The sequence below is a fragment of the Dipodomys ordii genome, unplaced genomic scaffold (genome assembly GCF_000151885.1).
Source record: "Dipodomys ordii isolate 6190 unplaced genomic scaffold, Dord_2.0 Scaffold23, whole genome shotgun sequence".
NCBI classification, from domain to species: Eukaryota; Metazoa; Chordata; class Mammalia; order Rodentia; family Heteromyidae; genus Dipodomys; species Dipodomys ordii.
Window position 1 is genome coordinate 940,616 of NW_012267239.1, and position 14,952 is coordinate 955,567.

The 14,952-nt window shown below is 46.1% G+C and overlaps 2 protein-coding genes across 3 annotated transcripts in view; both read right to left on the reverse strand.

Moving 5' to 3' along the window:
- Positions 1-6,032, reverse strand: part of LOC105984364 (glutathione S-transferase theta-1-like) — a 13,356-nt gene extending 7,324 nt beyond the window's left edge. For both annotated transcript variants that reach the window (XM_013014542.1, XM_013014540.1), the window contains exons 1-3: positions 5,866-6,032; positions 4,305-4,392; positions 3,387-3,537 (exon numbers count right to left, since the gene is read on the reverse strand). In XM_013014542.1, the coding sequence (XP_012869996.1) occupies positions 3,387-3,537; positions 4,305-4,392; positions 5,866-5,977 (351 nt within the window). In that variant the 5' untranslated portion in view covers positions 5,978-6,032. The remainder of the gene's footprint in view (positions 1-3,386; positions 3,538-4,304; positions 4,393-5,865) is intronic.
- Positions 6,033-8,240: 2,208 nt separating this feature from the next.
- The window catches only part of LOC105984148 (glutathione S-transferase theta-4), a 9,303-nt gene continuing 2,591 nt past the window's right edge, over positions 8,241-14,952 (reverse strand). Inside the window, exons 2-4 of the mRNA XM_013014247.1 lie at positions 12,167-12,317; positions 10,901-11,077; positions 8,241-8,438 (exon numbers count right to left, since the gene is read on the reverse strand). Coding sequence (XP_012869701.1) covers positions 8,241-8,438; positions 10,901-11,077; positions 12,167-12,317 — 526 coding nt within the window. The remainder of the gene's footprint in view (positions 8,439-10,900; positions 11,078-12,166; positions 12,318-14,952) is intronic.

Consider the following 14,952-nt stretch of genomic DNA (forward strand, 5'->3'; position numbering starts at 1 on the left):
TTTTTTTCCTGCTTATGTGGTGCTGAGGAATCGAACCCAGGGCCTCATGCATGCAAGGCAAGCGCTCTACCACTGAGCCACCTTCCCAGCCCCTGTGTAAAGTATTTTGAAAGTAAAGATGGCAAAGGTTTGTTATAGAAGTTGGTGTCTGGTCATTGGTTCAGGTAACCACCACAAGCAGCCTCTCAGGAATACTGCAAGTTTGAGAATTTTCTTCCAGTAAATGGACACATGGGCTGGGAAGGTAGCTCAGTGGTAGAGTACTTGCCTTGCATGCATGAGGCCCAGGGCTCCTTTCCTCAGTACCACATAAGCAGAAAAAGCCAGAAGGGGCGCTAGGGCTCAAGTGGTGGAGCTCTAGCCTTGAGCTGAAGAGCTGAGGGACAGTGTCCAGACCCAAAGTTCAGGCCCCACAACTGGCAAAAAAAAAAAGAAAAAGATACATGAGTGCTCCTTTATCATGGCCTCTCTTGACTCCATTTTGTTAGTTTGACTTAAGTAACTCCATTTTGGTACCAATAAGTTTTGTGCTTCCTCCTTTCACCAGATACTTCTATGGAAACATCACTGATAAGTTATTTTGAAGTCTTGGTGCCAGGTTAGATTAGTTTGGTCCGGTCTCATGGTGGAGGGAGGAGTAAGTGCAAATTATTTTAGCCACATTCAGGGGCAAGAGAACTTTTTAGGTCAAGTGTCCCTAGATTTCACTATGAAGTTTAATTTTTTTCATATTCTGTTAGGCATTGGCTATCATAACAAAGTCTAGAGCCAGGACTTTTACTGTTAGGTATTATACTTGTGCAGAAATTGGATAGGTAAGACATACAAAATTTTAAGGGGATAATGTAGCATAAATATAATAGAACAGTGAAAGTTTGCTTGAGTTTTGAACCATAAACCTAGACCTGAATGTAAACAACTGAACAAATGGAATCAATTGTTGAACAGGGGGAGTTTTGTTGAGATGTCTTGAGATGTCTGTTTTTTAGTTTTTAGTTTTAGTTATTAAGGTATTGTATAGAGGGGTTACCTTTTTTTTCCATTTTTGTTGGTTGTAGGGCTTGAATTCAGGGTCTGGGTACTGTCCCTGAGCCTCTTTGTGCTCAGGCTAGTGTTCTACAACTTGAACCACAGTGCTACTTCTGGATTTTGAGTGGTTAATTGGAGATGAGAGTCTCACGGGGACTTTTATGTTCTGGCTGGCTTCTAACAGCAATCCTCAGATATCAGCCTCCAGAGTAGGTAGGATTGTGGGCATGAACCAAATAGTAACCATTTCTTAAGTCAGTTAATGAGTACATTTCTTTTCTTTTCTTTTCATTTCTTTTTTTGGTCGATCATGGGGCTTGAATGCTGGGCCTGAACACTGTCCCTCAGCTCTTCAGCTCAAGTCTAGCGCTCTCCCACTTGAGCCACAGTGCCACTTCTGTTTTCTGGTGGTTTATTGGATATGAGAGTTTCACAGCTTTTTCTGCCTGGGCTGGCTTTGAACCACGATCCTCAGATCTCAGCCTCCTATATAGGTAGGATTACAGGCATGAGCTACCAGTGCCCGGCTTGGAGTACATTTCTTTTTATGAACAAGGCCACCCTTTTGTATTCCCCCAGTTTCCTTCTCCTGTCCTTGCCTACAAGTTGCATGGGTCATTTCCCACAAAGCATGTACTTTTATTTGCTTACTAGGGCTTAAACTCAGAGCCTTGCACTACTGCTTAGTTTTTAAGCTCAGGGCTGGGATTCTACCACTTGAGTCCTACCTCCACTTTCAACTTTATTGTGGTTTATTGGAGATAAAATTTGCCTGCCCAGTATAGCTTTGACTTGAGATCCTCAGAGCTCACTCCCTGAGTAGTGGATTAAGTGTGAGCCACCAGCACCCAACATTTTTCTTTTTCATTCTTTTTTTTTGTGTGTGTGTGCTGGTATTGAGGCAAACTCAGGGCTTGGACACTGTTTCTTAAGTTTTTTGGCTCAAAGCTAGGCCTCTACCATTTGACCTACATCCCCACTTCCAGCTTTTTGCTGGTTAGTTGGATATAAAAGCCTCATAGACATTCCTGCCTAGGCCAGTTTTGTACCTTGATCTGAGGATCTCAGTCTCTTTAATGGCCAGGTTTGTTGTTGTTGTTGTTGTTGTTTGTGGTGATACTGGAATTTATAGGACATGTGCTTGCGAGGTAGACACTCCAATGGAGCCACACCTCCAGCTCAAAGTATTTCAATGTCTACTTTTCTTTTATATACAACATCTGGTACACAATAATAACTTATGAAACATGTACAGCAGCAGGAAAGTAACCAGACACTGGATACTGGCTCATGCCAGTAATCCCAGCTACTCAAGGAAGCTGAAATCTGAGGATCACAGTTCGAAACCAGCCTGGGCAGGAAATTTTGTGATACGCTTGTCTCTAATTAGCCACAAAAAAAATTAGGAGTGGAGCCGTGGCACAAGATGTAGATCACTAGTCTTGAGTACAAAATCTCATGGACAGTGGCCAGACCTTGAGTTCAAGCCCCACAACAAGAAAAAAAGAAAGGAAAAAGGAGGAAGAAGAAGAGATGGAAGAAGAGGAGAGGAAGGAAGAAGAAGAAGAGGAAAAAGAGGAAGAAGAGAATTAGGAGGAAGAGGAGGATTAGGAGGAAAATATGACCCATAATCAATAGGAAAAAATCAATAGAAACAGAACCACAGAAAATTCGTGTTAAAATTAGTTAACAAAAGATAAATGTTTTTTAAAGAAAAAATGGGCAAATCTCAGAAAAGAAATGGAACTCTGTAAAAATGATCAAATGGAATTTCTAGAAATGAAAAATACCTATCTCAAATAAAGAATATATTAGATGGGCTTCACAGAAACCCAGGAAATAACAGAAGGACTGGCGAAGTCAAAAACAGTAGTAAATAGGACTGGAGGCATGGCTCAGTTAGAGAGCATCTGCCTAGCAAGTGCAAGACTCTGAATTCAAATTCCAATATTGGAAGGAGGAAGAGGCAGAGGAGAAAAAGGAGGAGGAAGAGAAAAAAAGAGGAGGCCGGGCGCTGGTGGCTCACGCCTATAATCCTAGCTATTCAGGAGGCTGAGATCTGAGGATCACCAGCCCGGCCAGGAGAGACCGTGAGACTCCTATCTCCAATAAACCACCAGAAAACCAGAAGTGGCGCTGTAGCTCAAGTGGTAGAGCGCTCGCCTTGGGCTGAAGAGCTGAGGGTCAGCATCCAGGCCCAGAGTTCAAGCCCCACGGCCGAAAAAAAAAAAAAAAAAAAAGAGGAGGAAGAGAAAAGAGGCGGAGAAAAGAGTAAGAAGAAGAGGAAGAGGATCCAAATTGAGAAGAATTGACGTTGCCTGAGCCCCTGACTGTCCCTCCCACCTTTCCAAACTCACCTTATGCCACAAGGCCCGGAGGCAGTTTCTCCTCAGGGTTGTGTGCTGCCATGCCAGGTACTCATCCACACGGGCACGGGCCTGCAGGTCCTGAGGGTACCAGTTGTCTGAAACCTTATATTTATGTGCCAGGTAGAGCAAGATGGCCACACTGTGTGGGTGTTGGGGGGTGGGGTGGGGAGAACATCATAATGGGTAAATGAAGAACTAGGGACTTGATCTTCCTAACAACCTGCCTTCATTTTCCAAACAGAGAAAGCAATCTTTGAAAGGGGAAGGGATTTGCTCTTGATGACAGAGATGAGAGGCTTTCTGAGGTTAGGAAATAATCAAATTCACCTTGTTGACCAGACAATATTCTGTAAGAATGACTCATCAAGTGTTAAGTGGTTGTTTCTGGTCAGAGGAATAGGGAGAGTTTCTTGGAGGAGATGGAATCCAAGCGGAGCCTGGATGATCTGTGGATCATGCCAGTCTGTATCTACTCTCATCCTCTGGCATTCAGACCAACCTCAGATGGCCTAATATTTCAACACTGCCTGATGAATTACAATAGCAGACAGGCAGAGACCTGGGTTCCAGCCCCAACTTTCTCTCTTCTTCTTCTTCTTCTTCTTCTTCTTTTTTTCCAATCCTGGGGCTTGAACTCAGTCTGGGTGCTATCCCTGGGCTCCTTTTGCTCAAGGCTAGCACTCTACCACTTGAGCCACTTCTGTTTTTTTTTCTGTGGATGTGGTACTGAGGAATCAAATCCAGGGCTTGGTGCATGCTAGGTAAGCGCTCTACCACTAAGCCACATTCCCAGCTCCCCAGCCCCAACTTTCTGTGGGATGGCCAAGGAGCCTTTAGCCTCTGAGTACTTTAGTTTCTTTGTAACTGGCCAGGCCAGATGGTGTCAGCATCCCTAGTCCTGATTACCTCTCAGTCAAGATGAAGTCCCCATCCTTCATGGCTGGCACCTTCTTCAGGGAGTTCACCTGGGCAAAGGCATCACTGAGGTGCTGGCCTGCAGATAGCCCCACATGAGAGAGTTGGGAGTAGAATAACCAAGTCTTCTGTGTAGTCTGGCCCACTCCCAGTTCCCAAATTCATGACTCCTCTCCCCACTGGTTACTGGAATGGGAAAGGCTGTGGGCTACTATGGGAGAAGGGGTGTGGGATGTTCTGGTGCAAAATAAACATCCACACTCTTTGCCTCATTAAGAGACTTGCCTCACTTACAGTTCTGAGAGACACAGAGGCCTCTGAGACTCAGGCCTCTGTTTGGGCTTATATGGGTAGCTTTTATTTGCTCCCACAGATGCAACCTTAGAGACACTGAGAATACTTGTCTCACTGCAGCTTTGTTCTGTGTTCAAGGACTTCCCATTACCCTTGGGTCTGTTGGAAGCTCCTCAAAGTCATACACAATTGCCTTTTCTCTCTCGCCTCCTGGCCACCCTCTCATTACCCTCCCTTGGGTAGATCCTTCCCCTAGGAACTGTCTGCTGCATCCCTGTATTTGGCAGCAAACTTGCATATCCCCTTGACTCTGGGGCCCTCTCTTGGGTCCTATTAGCCAAGGGCAATCTCTGTGGGCTATAAGGAAGGTGGTGACCAGAAACAGGATGGGAGGTATGAAGTTTTGATAGAGGAGTAAACAGAAAGTCAAAGGCACAAAGGCTGGAGAGGGCCCACCATGGTGGCAGGTGCACTGAGTAGAAAGTTTAGCTAAGTAGTGTCCATTTTCCTATCCAGCAGCATCAAGATGGGCATTCTGCTGCCAACTGGCTGCCACCCCATTCTACCACCACCCCCCATCAGCTGCCAACCCCTCCTACCACTCTGATTCGCCTATTCCTTCCAGCTGTGGCCTTTCGGGACCTAGGCAGCCTGCCAAAGAAACAAACGTCCTGGGCTTATAGTCCAGAGTTCACCAAGCCCTGCCTTGGGGGTAAAGGGAGCTCCTGTTTCTAGAAATTTCATGGGGGCAGCTGCCCTCCCCAGTAGGATAACTGAGGAAAGAGGCAAGCCAGAGGAACAAAGGGGTAGATCATCAGAACTAGCATAGGGCAGAAGTGCATGACTGGAAAGCCAGACCTTGACTAGAAAGCCAGTAACCTAAGCACAGCAGACCACAAAGGAGCGGCCTGGCTGTCACCATCTGTACACTTGATCCTCTAGCCCATCTTCTCCCACCACCTCTTCTCCGGAGGCCCAGGCCACACCCAATTGTGCTGGTCTAGGCTTCTCTTTTCCTGTCCTCCCTGTTTCTCTTTTCATGCCTCTCCTCCTCCTTTCTCTTCAGCTGAGTTGTCCATTCCAAGCAACAGAAAGGTGTGGGGGAATCATCTTGAATCTTGTATCTACCTGGTGGTTCACCTTTCTCATTTTGTCTCCAAATCAGCAAAGGCTCCAGAAAGTAGGTGGCACTAGAAGAAATCCCCTAAGCTTTTTGCTTCCTAGTCTGACCCTCCTCTCCTCCGGCCTCCCAACCCACCTTTGAGCAGTTCCACAGTGTGCTGCTGGAAGGTTATGCCATTCTTCTTGGTGAAGATATAGATGGCGCGGCAGGGCTGGGACAGCAGGTCCAGGTAGAGTTCCAGGCCCATGGTCGGAGAGAGAACCGGAGACACACAACCAACACTCAGGCTGCTGGCTAGGGTCTGGGATCAATCCAGCGGTGGCCACACCCCATTGGGAGGCCCCAAGCTCTGGGACACTTTCTTTTTTCTTTTTTTGGTCCAGTTGTGGGGCCTGAACTCTGGGCCTGAGCACTGTCCCTCAGCCCTTCAGCTCAAGGCTAGCGCTCTACCACTTGAGCCACAGCGCCACTTCTGGCTTTTTTCTTTTTTTGCTTATGTGGTGCTGAGGAATTGAACCCAGGGCCTCATGCATGCAAGGCAAGCGCTCTACCACTGAGCCACCTTCTCTGGGACACTTTCTGACTGCATTTTGACCACCAGGGAAGGAGTGGAGTTTCTGGAGTCTCAGCCCTAGCACATCAGAGATCATTTTCCCTGCAGGATGCAAAGGAGATACAAAGAGGTCCTAGTCTCAGTGACTGGCTTATTTGATTGTGCATAAGGTCTTCAAGGCATATTCTTGTCTCTGTGAGTGTCAGAATTTCCAACTATTCCCATTTTACAGGTGGGGAAACAAGCACTACATGATGATGATAGACCCAGGAAGTCTGACTGGAGAATCTATCCTCTACCAACTCTCCAAAGATCCTGGTGCCAGCAGGGGGTAAAGCTTCAATGCATTTTCAGCATTTTGTGATCATTCCAAAAGCACTGGCAGGAAATAGACGATGATTTTCCTGCTCCGGATAGTGCTAGTCTCTGAATCACATTCCCTAGAGGGTTTAGTCTTAAGTAGGCTGTTACATAATATCCTATCCATGGAGTCATTTGTAAACAATAGACTTTTTTTTCCCCCAGTTGTGGGGCTTGAACTCTGGCCTGCTGGCTGTCCCTGAGCTCTTCAGCTCAAGTCCAGTGCTCTACCACTTGAGCCACAGCACCACTTCCAGTTTTCTGGTGGTTAATTGGAGATTAGAGTCTCTCGGACTTTCTTGCTGGGGTTGGCTTTGAACCACGTTCCTCAGATCTCAGCCTCCTGAGTAGCTAGGATTATAGGCATGAGCCACCGACAACGCCAGGGTAACAATAGACATTCTTGCTCACACTTTGGGAGGCTAGTGAGTCCCAAGATCCTTTAGCCAATTCAGTGTCTACTGAAGACTCACTCTCTGCTTCGAGGATAGCATTTCCTTGTTGTGTCCTCATAGTGTGGTAGGGTCACAGCAGCCCCTTTCAAACTTCTCTTTTGGGGGAGGCCAGAGGAGCCTATACTGGAGCTTGAACTCAGTGTGTAGGTGCTGTCCCTGAGCTTTTTGTGCTTCAACCCACCTCTGGCTATTTTGGTAATTAATTGGAGATAAGTCTCAGACATTCCTGACCTAGCTAACATCTCAATTCTGGGATCCTGAGTAGTTAAAATTAAGGGGTGAACTACTAGTGGCTGGCTTAATATTTACTTTCTGGACACAGAGAGGATCCAAGATGACTACCTGCTCCCCCATCAGGCTCTCTGCACATGTGTGTGTATATCTGTGTATATGTACATACACGTTTATGTGTGTGTATATATATATACACACACACACACACACACACTCATATATGTACACACATATATAATGCTAGTCCTGGGGCTTAAACTTAGGGCCTGGGTTCTGTCCCTGAGTTTCTGTTTGCTCAAGGCTAACACTACCACTTGAGCCACAGCTCCATTTCTGACTCTGTGTGTGTGTGTGTGTGTGTGTGTGTGTGTGTGTGTGTGTGTGTAGTGGGGCTTGAACTCAGAGCCTGAACACAGTCCCTGAGCTTTTTCTCTCAAGGGTAGCATTCTTACTACTCTGAGTCACAGCACTTCCAATTTTCTAGTGGTTAATTGGAGGTAAGAGTCTCATGGGCTTTCCCAGCCCAGGCTGGCTTTGAACCATGATCCTCAGATCGCAGCCTTCTGAGTAGCTAGGATTGTAGCCATAAGCCACCAGCTTTTTTTTTTAAGTAGTTTATTGGAGATAAGAGTCTTACACACTTTCCTACCTAGGCTGGCTTTGAACCACAATCCTCAGATCTTGGCCTTCTGAGTAGCTATAAGATCTCTGCTTATATTAACTATCCCTGACTTCACAGTCATGCTGGTTGTTCCACTTCTTTATTAGGCCAAGGAACAGAGTTGCTTTTTAAGGTCTCCCTTACAGGAAAAGGTTCAAAGGGCTGAGCCAGCCCGGCCCTGTTGGATCCCTTGCTTCTGGGTCACTTGTACTTCCGCAGAAACCCTGTTGGATCCCTTGCTTCTGGGTCACTTGTACTTCCGCAGAAACCCACGGATCCTCTCCTTGACCATTGGATCCAGTGTTGAACAGTCCCATTCTGCCAACTGTAACAACCGGTCATGAGCCTCCAAGAAGAGGTTAGATCCAATGGCCAGCTCTACACGCATACGCCATTCGGCCAACTTGTGACTGTTGAGGAAGACATTATGTTTTCCTCCCATGGGCTGTGGATAGACAGAGAGGAAAATGTGCTTAACCTGGGTACCACCTCCCACTCAGGTCATCTCCTATAGCCTCAGGGGACCTCTCTAACAGTCCCCAAAGAGTTAGCCATCTGTTGAAATTGGGGCTTGGCTAGGAATCAGAAGTGTATAATTAGATGTTGGGTTGTATGGAGGACCCAGAAACCTCCAAGGTTGTTGATCACTGGTCTTATTCCAAGGATCTCAAACCTCTCTCTGAGGTGACACCTGGCCTAAAATGGTTGCCACTTCTCCAGCCTGAAAAATCTTCCATGGATCTTTGCCTTCTTCCAGGGAAGCCCCTTGTGTTCAAGGGAGTATGTGTGAGAGGAACTAAGTCTTCCTCCCACCCCACAGCCATCTACATATAGAATCTCCTTTGATGATAAAGCACAAAGGATAAAAAAAAGAGATTCAGCTAGCTGGCTGACTCTAGTTCAGCTGCCTCCTGAAAAAATACAAACTCTGTGCTGGGAAAGTGGCTTAGTGGTAGAGTGCTTGTCTAGCACACATGAAGCCCTGGATTCAATTCCTCAGAAAAAGCTGGAAGTGATGATGTGGTTCAAATGGTACAGTGCTAGCCTTGAGCAAAGCAGCTCAGGGACAGTGCCCAGGCCCTGAGTTCAACCCCAGGATTGGCATGCATGCATGTATGCATAAATTAATTAATTAATTAAAATATATACTCTTCCAGGTGCCAGGGGCTCACACTTCTCTAATCCTAGCTACTCCAGAGGCTGAGTTCTGAGAATCACAGTTCAAAGCTAGCCTTGGCAGGGAAGTCTATGAGATTCTTATCTCCAATTAACCACCCAAAAGCTAGAAGTAGGGTTTTGGTTCAAGTGGTAGAGCACCAATCTTGAGCAGATAGGCTAAGGGATAGCACCCAGACCCAGAGTTCAAGCCCCAGTACCAGTCCCTCCCCCCCCAAAAAAAAAGTACCCAATGCTGATGACTAACATCTGTAATTCTAGCCACTTAGGAGGCTGAGGTTTTAGGATTAAGAAGTGCAGGCAGAAAAGTCCCTAAGACTCTTATCTACAACTAACCAGAAAAAAAGTTGAACGTGGAGGTGTGCCTTAAGTGGTAGAGTGCCAGCCTTAAGTGAAAAAAGCCAAGAGAGGGTGCGAAGGCCTTGAATTCAAGCTCCAATAATGGCATACACACATATGCACGTACACAGATACAGACACACACAGACACACACACAGACACACACACACACACACACACACACACAAAGAAATACACACCTGAAATGTTCAGGTGGCCCAAGAGGGGGTGGGTTGAGTAACATAGAAAGAGTATGGACCAGGCTGGAATAGCTTGTACTGGTGCTTTTCTGCACTGCAGAGGACCAAAATGGCCACATTACATATTGGCCACAGACTATGGTTGGCCTCTCAAGACATTGGCCAGTATCCCAAAGTGGCCATCTTGCCTGTATACACCAGCTAGGTCAAAACTAGCTACCCTCCTGTGCTTATAAAAACCTTGCAAATGCATAGTGAATACTCCTCAGAACCAGCTGCCCTGTCTGAAGTTCTGGGGTAAGAAAAGGCAAGGCCAGAAGCCTCTATTTCCTGGAGAGTCACTAGAAGGAAAAGGCATCTGGGGTCCTGGTGAATGAACAGAGAAATATGATGTTCTCTGTATCCCAGGTTCACCCTCTACCTCCTCCCCACACCTTAGAATCCTTGTCAAGATTAGAAAATCAGAGCCAGTGCCAATGGCTCACTCCAGCAGTCCTAGCTACTCAGGAGTCTAAGATCAAAGGATCTCAGTTCAAAGTCAGGAAGTAAAGTCTGTGAAACTCTCTCTCCAGTTAACCAGCAAAATTCTTTTTTTTTTGTCGGTCATGGGGCTTGAACTCTGGGCCTGGGCGCTGTCTCTCAGCTCTTCAGCTCAAGGCCAGCGCTCTACCACTTGAGCTACAGCGCCACTTCTGGTTTCCTGGTGGTTTATTGGAGATAGGAGTCTCACGGTCTCTCCTGCCCGGGCTGGCTTTGAACCGCGATCCTCAGATCTCAGCCTCCTGAGTAGCTAGGATTACAGGCATGAGCCACCAGCACCCGGCTAACCAGCAAAATTCTTAAAGTAAAGCTGTGGCTTAAATGCTAGAGGACTATCCTTAAGCAGATAAAGCTAAAGGACAGTGCCCAGGCTCTGAGTTTAAGCCTCAGTCCTGACAGGCAGGCACACATGCGCACATTTGCCGGCCCAAACACACATCTACACAGACAGATAATCACTCTCCTCCCTGATTCAAAACTTTCTGCCCTTTCTTCCCATTGCCTCAAGATGGAGTTCAGGCACCCAGACCTGGACACAACTTTTTGCCTCCCCTTCCTACTTCACTAGTCTATCCTTAAGTTATATTCCCACTGATCTCAGAAACATCTGCCTCTGCCCAGGCTCTGACCACCAACTACTTCATCTCACACCTGCATCATCTCCACCAAGGCCACCAAGTCAGCCAGTGAAATGCGGTCCCCAGTGATGAACATTTTGTCCTGCAGAAATTTCTCCTCGAACTGTAAAAGGCTTTTCTTCACATCTTCCAGTATCTCGTTTGTCCTCTCATCGGAGACCTTCTCACCCGTGATCATCGGAATCAGCAACTGGCCAGGTGGGGAAGAAAACAAAAAGAAGGCTATACCCCATCCCATTTGAGCTTCTAGACCTCCACCATCCCGTCAGCTAGATACAGAGTGGGCAGTTTCAAGGATGGAAGTTGTTTCACATTTTGGGTGGTTTTCATTCGTAGACATTTCCTGGGCACTGTGTATTCAGAAGGATTTTGAGATCCCAACAAAAATGAATCCAGTGATTGACTAGTGATGTCTGTAATAGGTGGCTATGGATTAGATGTGGTTTGAAGATGTCCCTCAAGGGTTCATGGGTTAGAAACTCAGTTTCCCCTCACCTGCCCAGTGGGTTATATAAGAAGTCAAATTTAATAAGAGGTCACTGGGCATACTATCTTTAGAAGAGTTTAAAGTAGTTCTTATACAGCAAGTTAATTCGAATGAGAGAAAATTGTTATAGCAAAACTGGCTCCTCTCCTACTTTCTGGCTTCCTTTTCTCATTATGTTTTGTAATTTTCTTTTTTGGTACTGAGGGTGAAACCCAGGACATTGCACTTGCCAGGCAAGCATTTTGCCACTGAGCTACACCTCAGCCCACTTTGGTCCCTCTTTAACTTGCTCCAATTGTGATGGCCCTCATCAGAGCCTATACTGTGTTTGGATTTTCAGCCTCCAAAACAGTGAGCTAAATAAGCCTCTTTTCTTTAAAAGTTAAACTGACCTCTGGAATTTTGTCATAGCAACCAGATGCAGACTAAGACACAGGAATAGAGTTAGAATAGGGACATATGTGCTAGCTATTTATATCTCCAAACTTATTCTCCGTGGACCTTTGACACTAATATTCTATAGTTCAGAATGAAATTTCTTGAATTCTATCTTGAGTTGAGTCACTTGAGCCCTTTTTGGGTACCTTTCCTCTTGTCTTAATAAAATTCTTTCACACCCAATGGTTCATGCCACACTCCCATCAATGCCATAAGACAGGAAGGAGAGGAAGCAGAGGAAATGATGCTCTGACAGCTTGAGCTCACAACTAGAGAGCAAGGCCAGGACTAGACTCCAAACTTCCTTACTCCCTTGTTACTTTGTCCCTAAACTCCAGACAAGGCCCTTCTCACCTTGAACCAGAGTATCTTATTCATCGGCAGCTGAATGGCTGTGTGGTGCCAGGCCATGAACTCATCAACACGGGCACGATTATGCAGGTCCGGTGGGTACCAGTGGGAAGGTGCACTGTACTTGCGGCAGAGGTAGCAGAGGATGGCCACACTGCAGAAGGAACAGGTCAGAACTACTGCTCTTTTCTTCCAATGATCCTGACAACAATCACTCCATCACAGCTTGGGCCCAACTTGCTATTGCCTCTAGCTATAGGCAGGCTCTATGTGCTACATTCCTCCAGGAGAAATTGCCCAGAGGTCCCTGGGAAAGACTTCTTCCAAACTAACAGTCTTAGAGTCATCAAGGGCAGGATTGGAGCAGGAGTCAGTGGATAGCATAAGAAACGGAAGTCTAGACAAGGAACATAGAGCAAGATACTAGAGTAAGCGGAGATGAATTTGGAGAATGGAGAGTAAGTATCACCAGAAAGAGGATGAGGTAAGTGAAGAGAAAAGAAATGGTCAGAGATGATAAAGGGACCGAATGCTGAATGGAAAAAGCAGATGGACCACCAGGAGACCAAGATAGCCAATCCAACTCAACGGAAGGGGTAAGGGAGGGCAGAGGTCTTAAGGATGGGGGGCGGGGAGGGGAGAGTGACAGATTAGAGACAGACTTTAGGGGAATGCCCCAGGCTTGCTGATTGCTGGATAAAGTTGAAAACTCCCAAAGACAACAGATTCCGTTTCTTAATCTTCAGCATCAATAAACATCTAGGGGAGAAGAGGGTACTATTGTTTGGTTGTTCACACCAAAACTTAGGTCAAAATTTAATCCCCATTGTGAACTTTTTTTTGGGGGGGGTCCAGCCATGGGACCTGATTTCTGGGCCTGGGCACTGTTCCTCAGCTCTTCAGCTCAAGGCTAGCGCTCTACCACTTAAGCCACAACGCCACTTCCGGCTTTTTTCTTTTTGCTTATGTGGTGCTGAGGAATTGAACCCAGGGCCTCGAGCATGCAAGGCAAAAGCTCTACCACTGAACCACCTTCCCAGCCCCTCCCCATTGTGAACTTTTAAAAGGTGGGACCATTAAAGGTGAGTGGGTTGAAGCTGGGAAAGTGGCTTAGTGGTAGAGTGCTTGCCTAGCATGCATGAAGCCCTGGGTTCCATTCCTCAGTGCCACATACACAGAAAAAGCCAAAAGTAATGCTGTGGCTCAAGTGGTAGAGTGCTAGCCTTGAGCAAAAGAAGCTCAGGAATAGTTCAAGACCCAGGACTGGAAAAAAAAAAAGAGTGATTGGGTTGACAGGTGCTGGTGGCTCATACCTGTAATTCTAGCTACTCAGGAGGCTGAGATCTGGGAATAATAGTTCAAAGCCAACAGAAGCAAACAAGTATGTGGCACTCATCTCTAACCAGCAAGCAAAAAAAAAAAAAAAAACTAGAGTAGAGACATGGCTCCAGCTCTAAAACATCAGTTAAGAGCAAAAATGTCAGGGCCGGGAAGGTAGCTCAGTGGTAGAATGCTTGCCTTGCATGCAGGAAGACTTGGGTTCGATTCCTCAGTACCCCACATAAGCAGAAAAAGCTGGAAGTGGCACTGTGGCTCAAGTGGTAGAGCACTAATCTTGAGTTGAAGAGCTGAGGGACAGAGCCCAGGCCCAGAGTTGAGGCCCACGACCCACCAAAAAAAAAAGAAAAGAAAAGAATAACAAAAATGCCAAGCAGACAAAGGGACTTTTATGTTCAATTAACCAGCAAAAAGCTGGAAGTGGAGGTATGGCCCAAATGGTAGAGTACCTGTCTTAAGCTAACAAGCCTAGTGAAAGGGTGAGGCCCTGAATTCAAGCCCAAATACCAGCAGAGAAAAAAGTGATGGGGGCCTCAGGGCTCTGCCCTCCTGAATGAATCAATTCATTCATGAATAAAACAATTGTTGGATTAATGGTTTTTCAATGGAGTTGCTTTGTTATAAAAACAAGTTTTCTGTCTTGCTAGATCTGTCCCTCCACATGATGCTCTGTGCCACACCATGACCCAGAGAAAAGGGCTAGATGCTAAACAGAGCAGCTCATGGACTTTTCAGCAAAGTTCAATGTTGATTCTTTATAAATTATCCAGGCTGTAGTATAGAGATAAAAATGGGCTAACACAAGACTATAGATAAAGAAAGCCAGCCCTAAGAGGAAAATCAAACAACTGTATTATTCAGAACTTCTGGGATCCCTGATTTAAGCTAATCAACTGCCAATGAAATAGTTATGAGATGGGCTGGGAAGGTGGCTCAGTGGTAGAGCGCTTGCCTTGCATGCCTGAGGCCCTGGGTTCGATTCCTCAGCACCACATAAGCCAAAAGAAAAAGGCCGGAAGTGGCGCTGTGGCTCAAGTGGTAGAGCACTAGCCTTGAGCTAAAGAGCTGAGGGACAGCGCCCAGGCCCAGAGTTCCGGCCCCACGACTGGACCCAAAAAAAAAAAAGAAAAAGAAATAGTTATGAGCTAGTTAATGACTTTTTAATGGAAACTGGATATTTGGTGAAATCTAGGAAATAACGCTAATTTTAGTAGGTGTCAATGATATTGAGGTGATTTATTTTTAAAGTCCATATCTCTTAGAGGTACATTCCTAAACATTTCTGAGTAAAATGATGAGTATCCAGAAGGAAAGGGAACAGGGTGATACAATATAGACCCCAGCCAGGCACCAGCGGCTCACGCCTGTAATCCTAGCTACTCAGGAGGCTGAGATCTGAGGATTGTGGTTCAAAGCTAGCTCAGGCAGAAAAGTCCCCATGAGACTCTTAT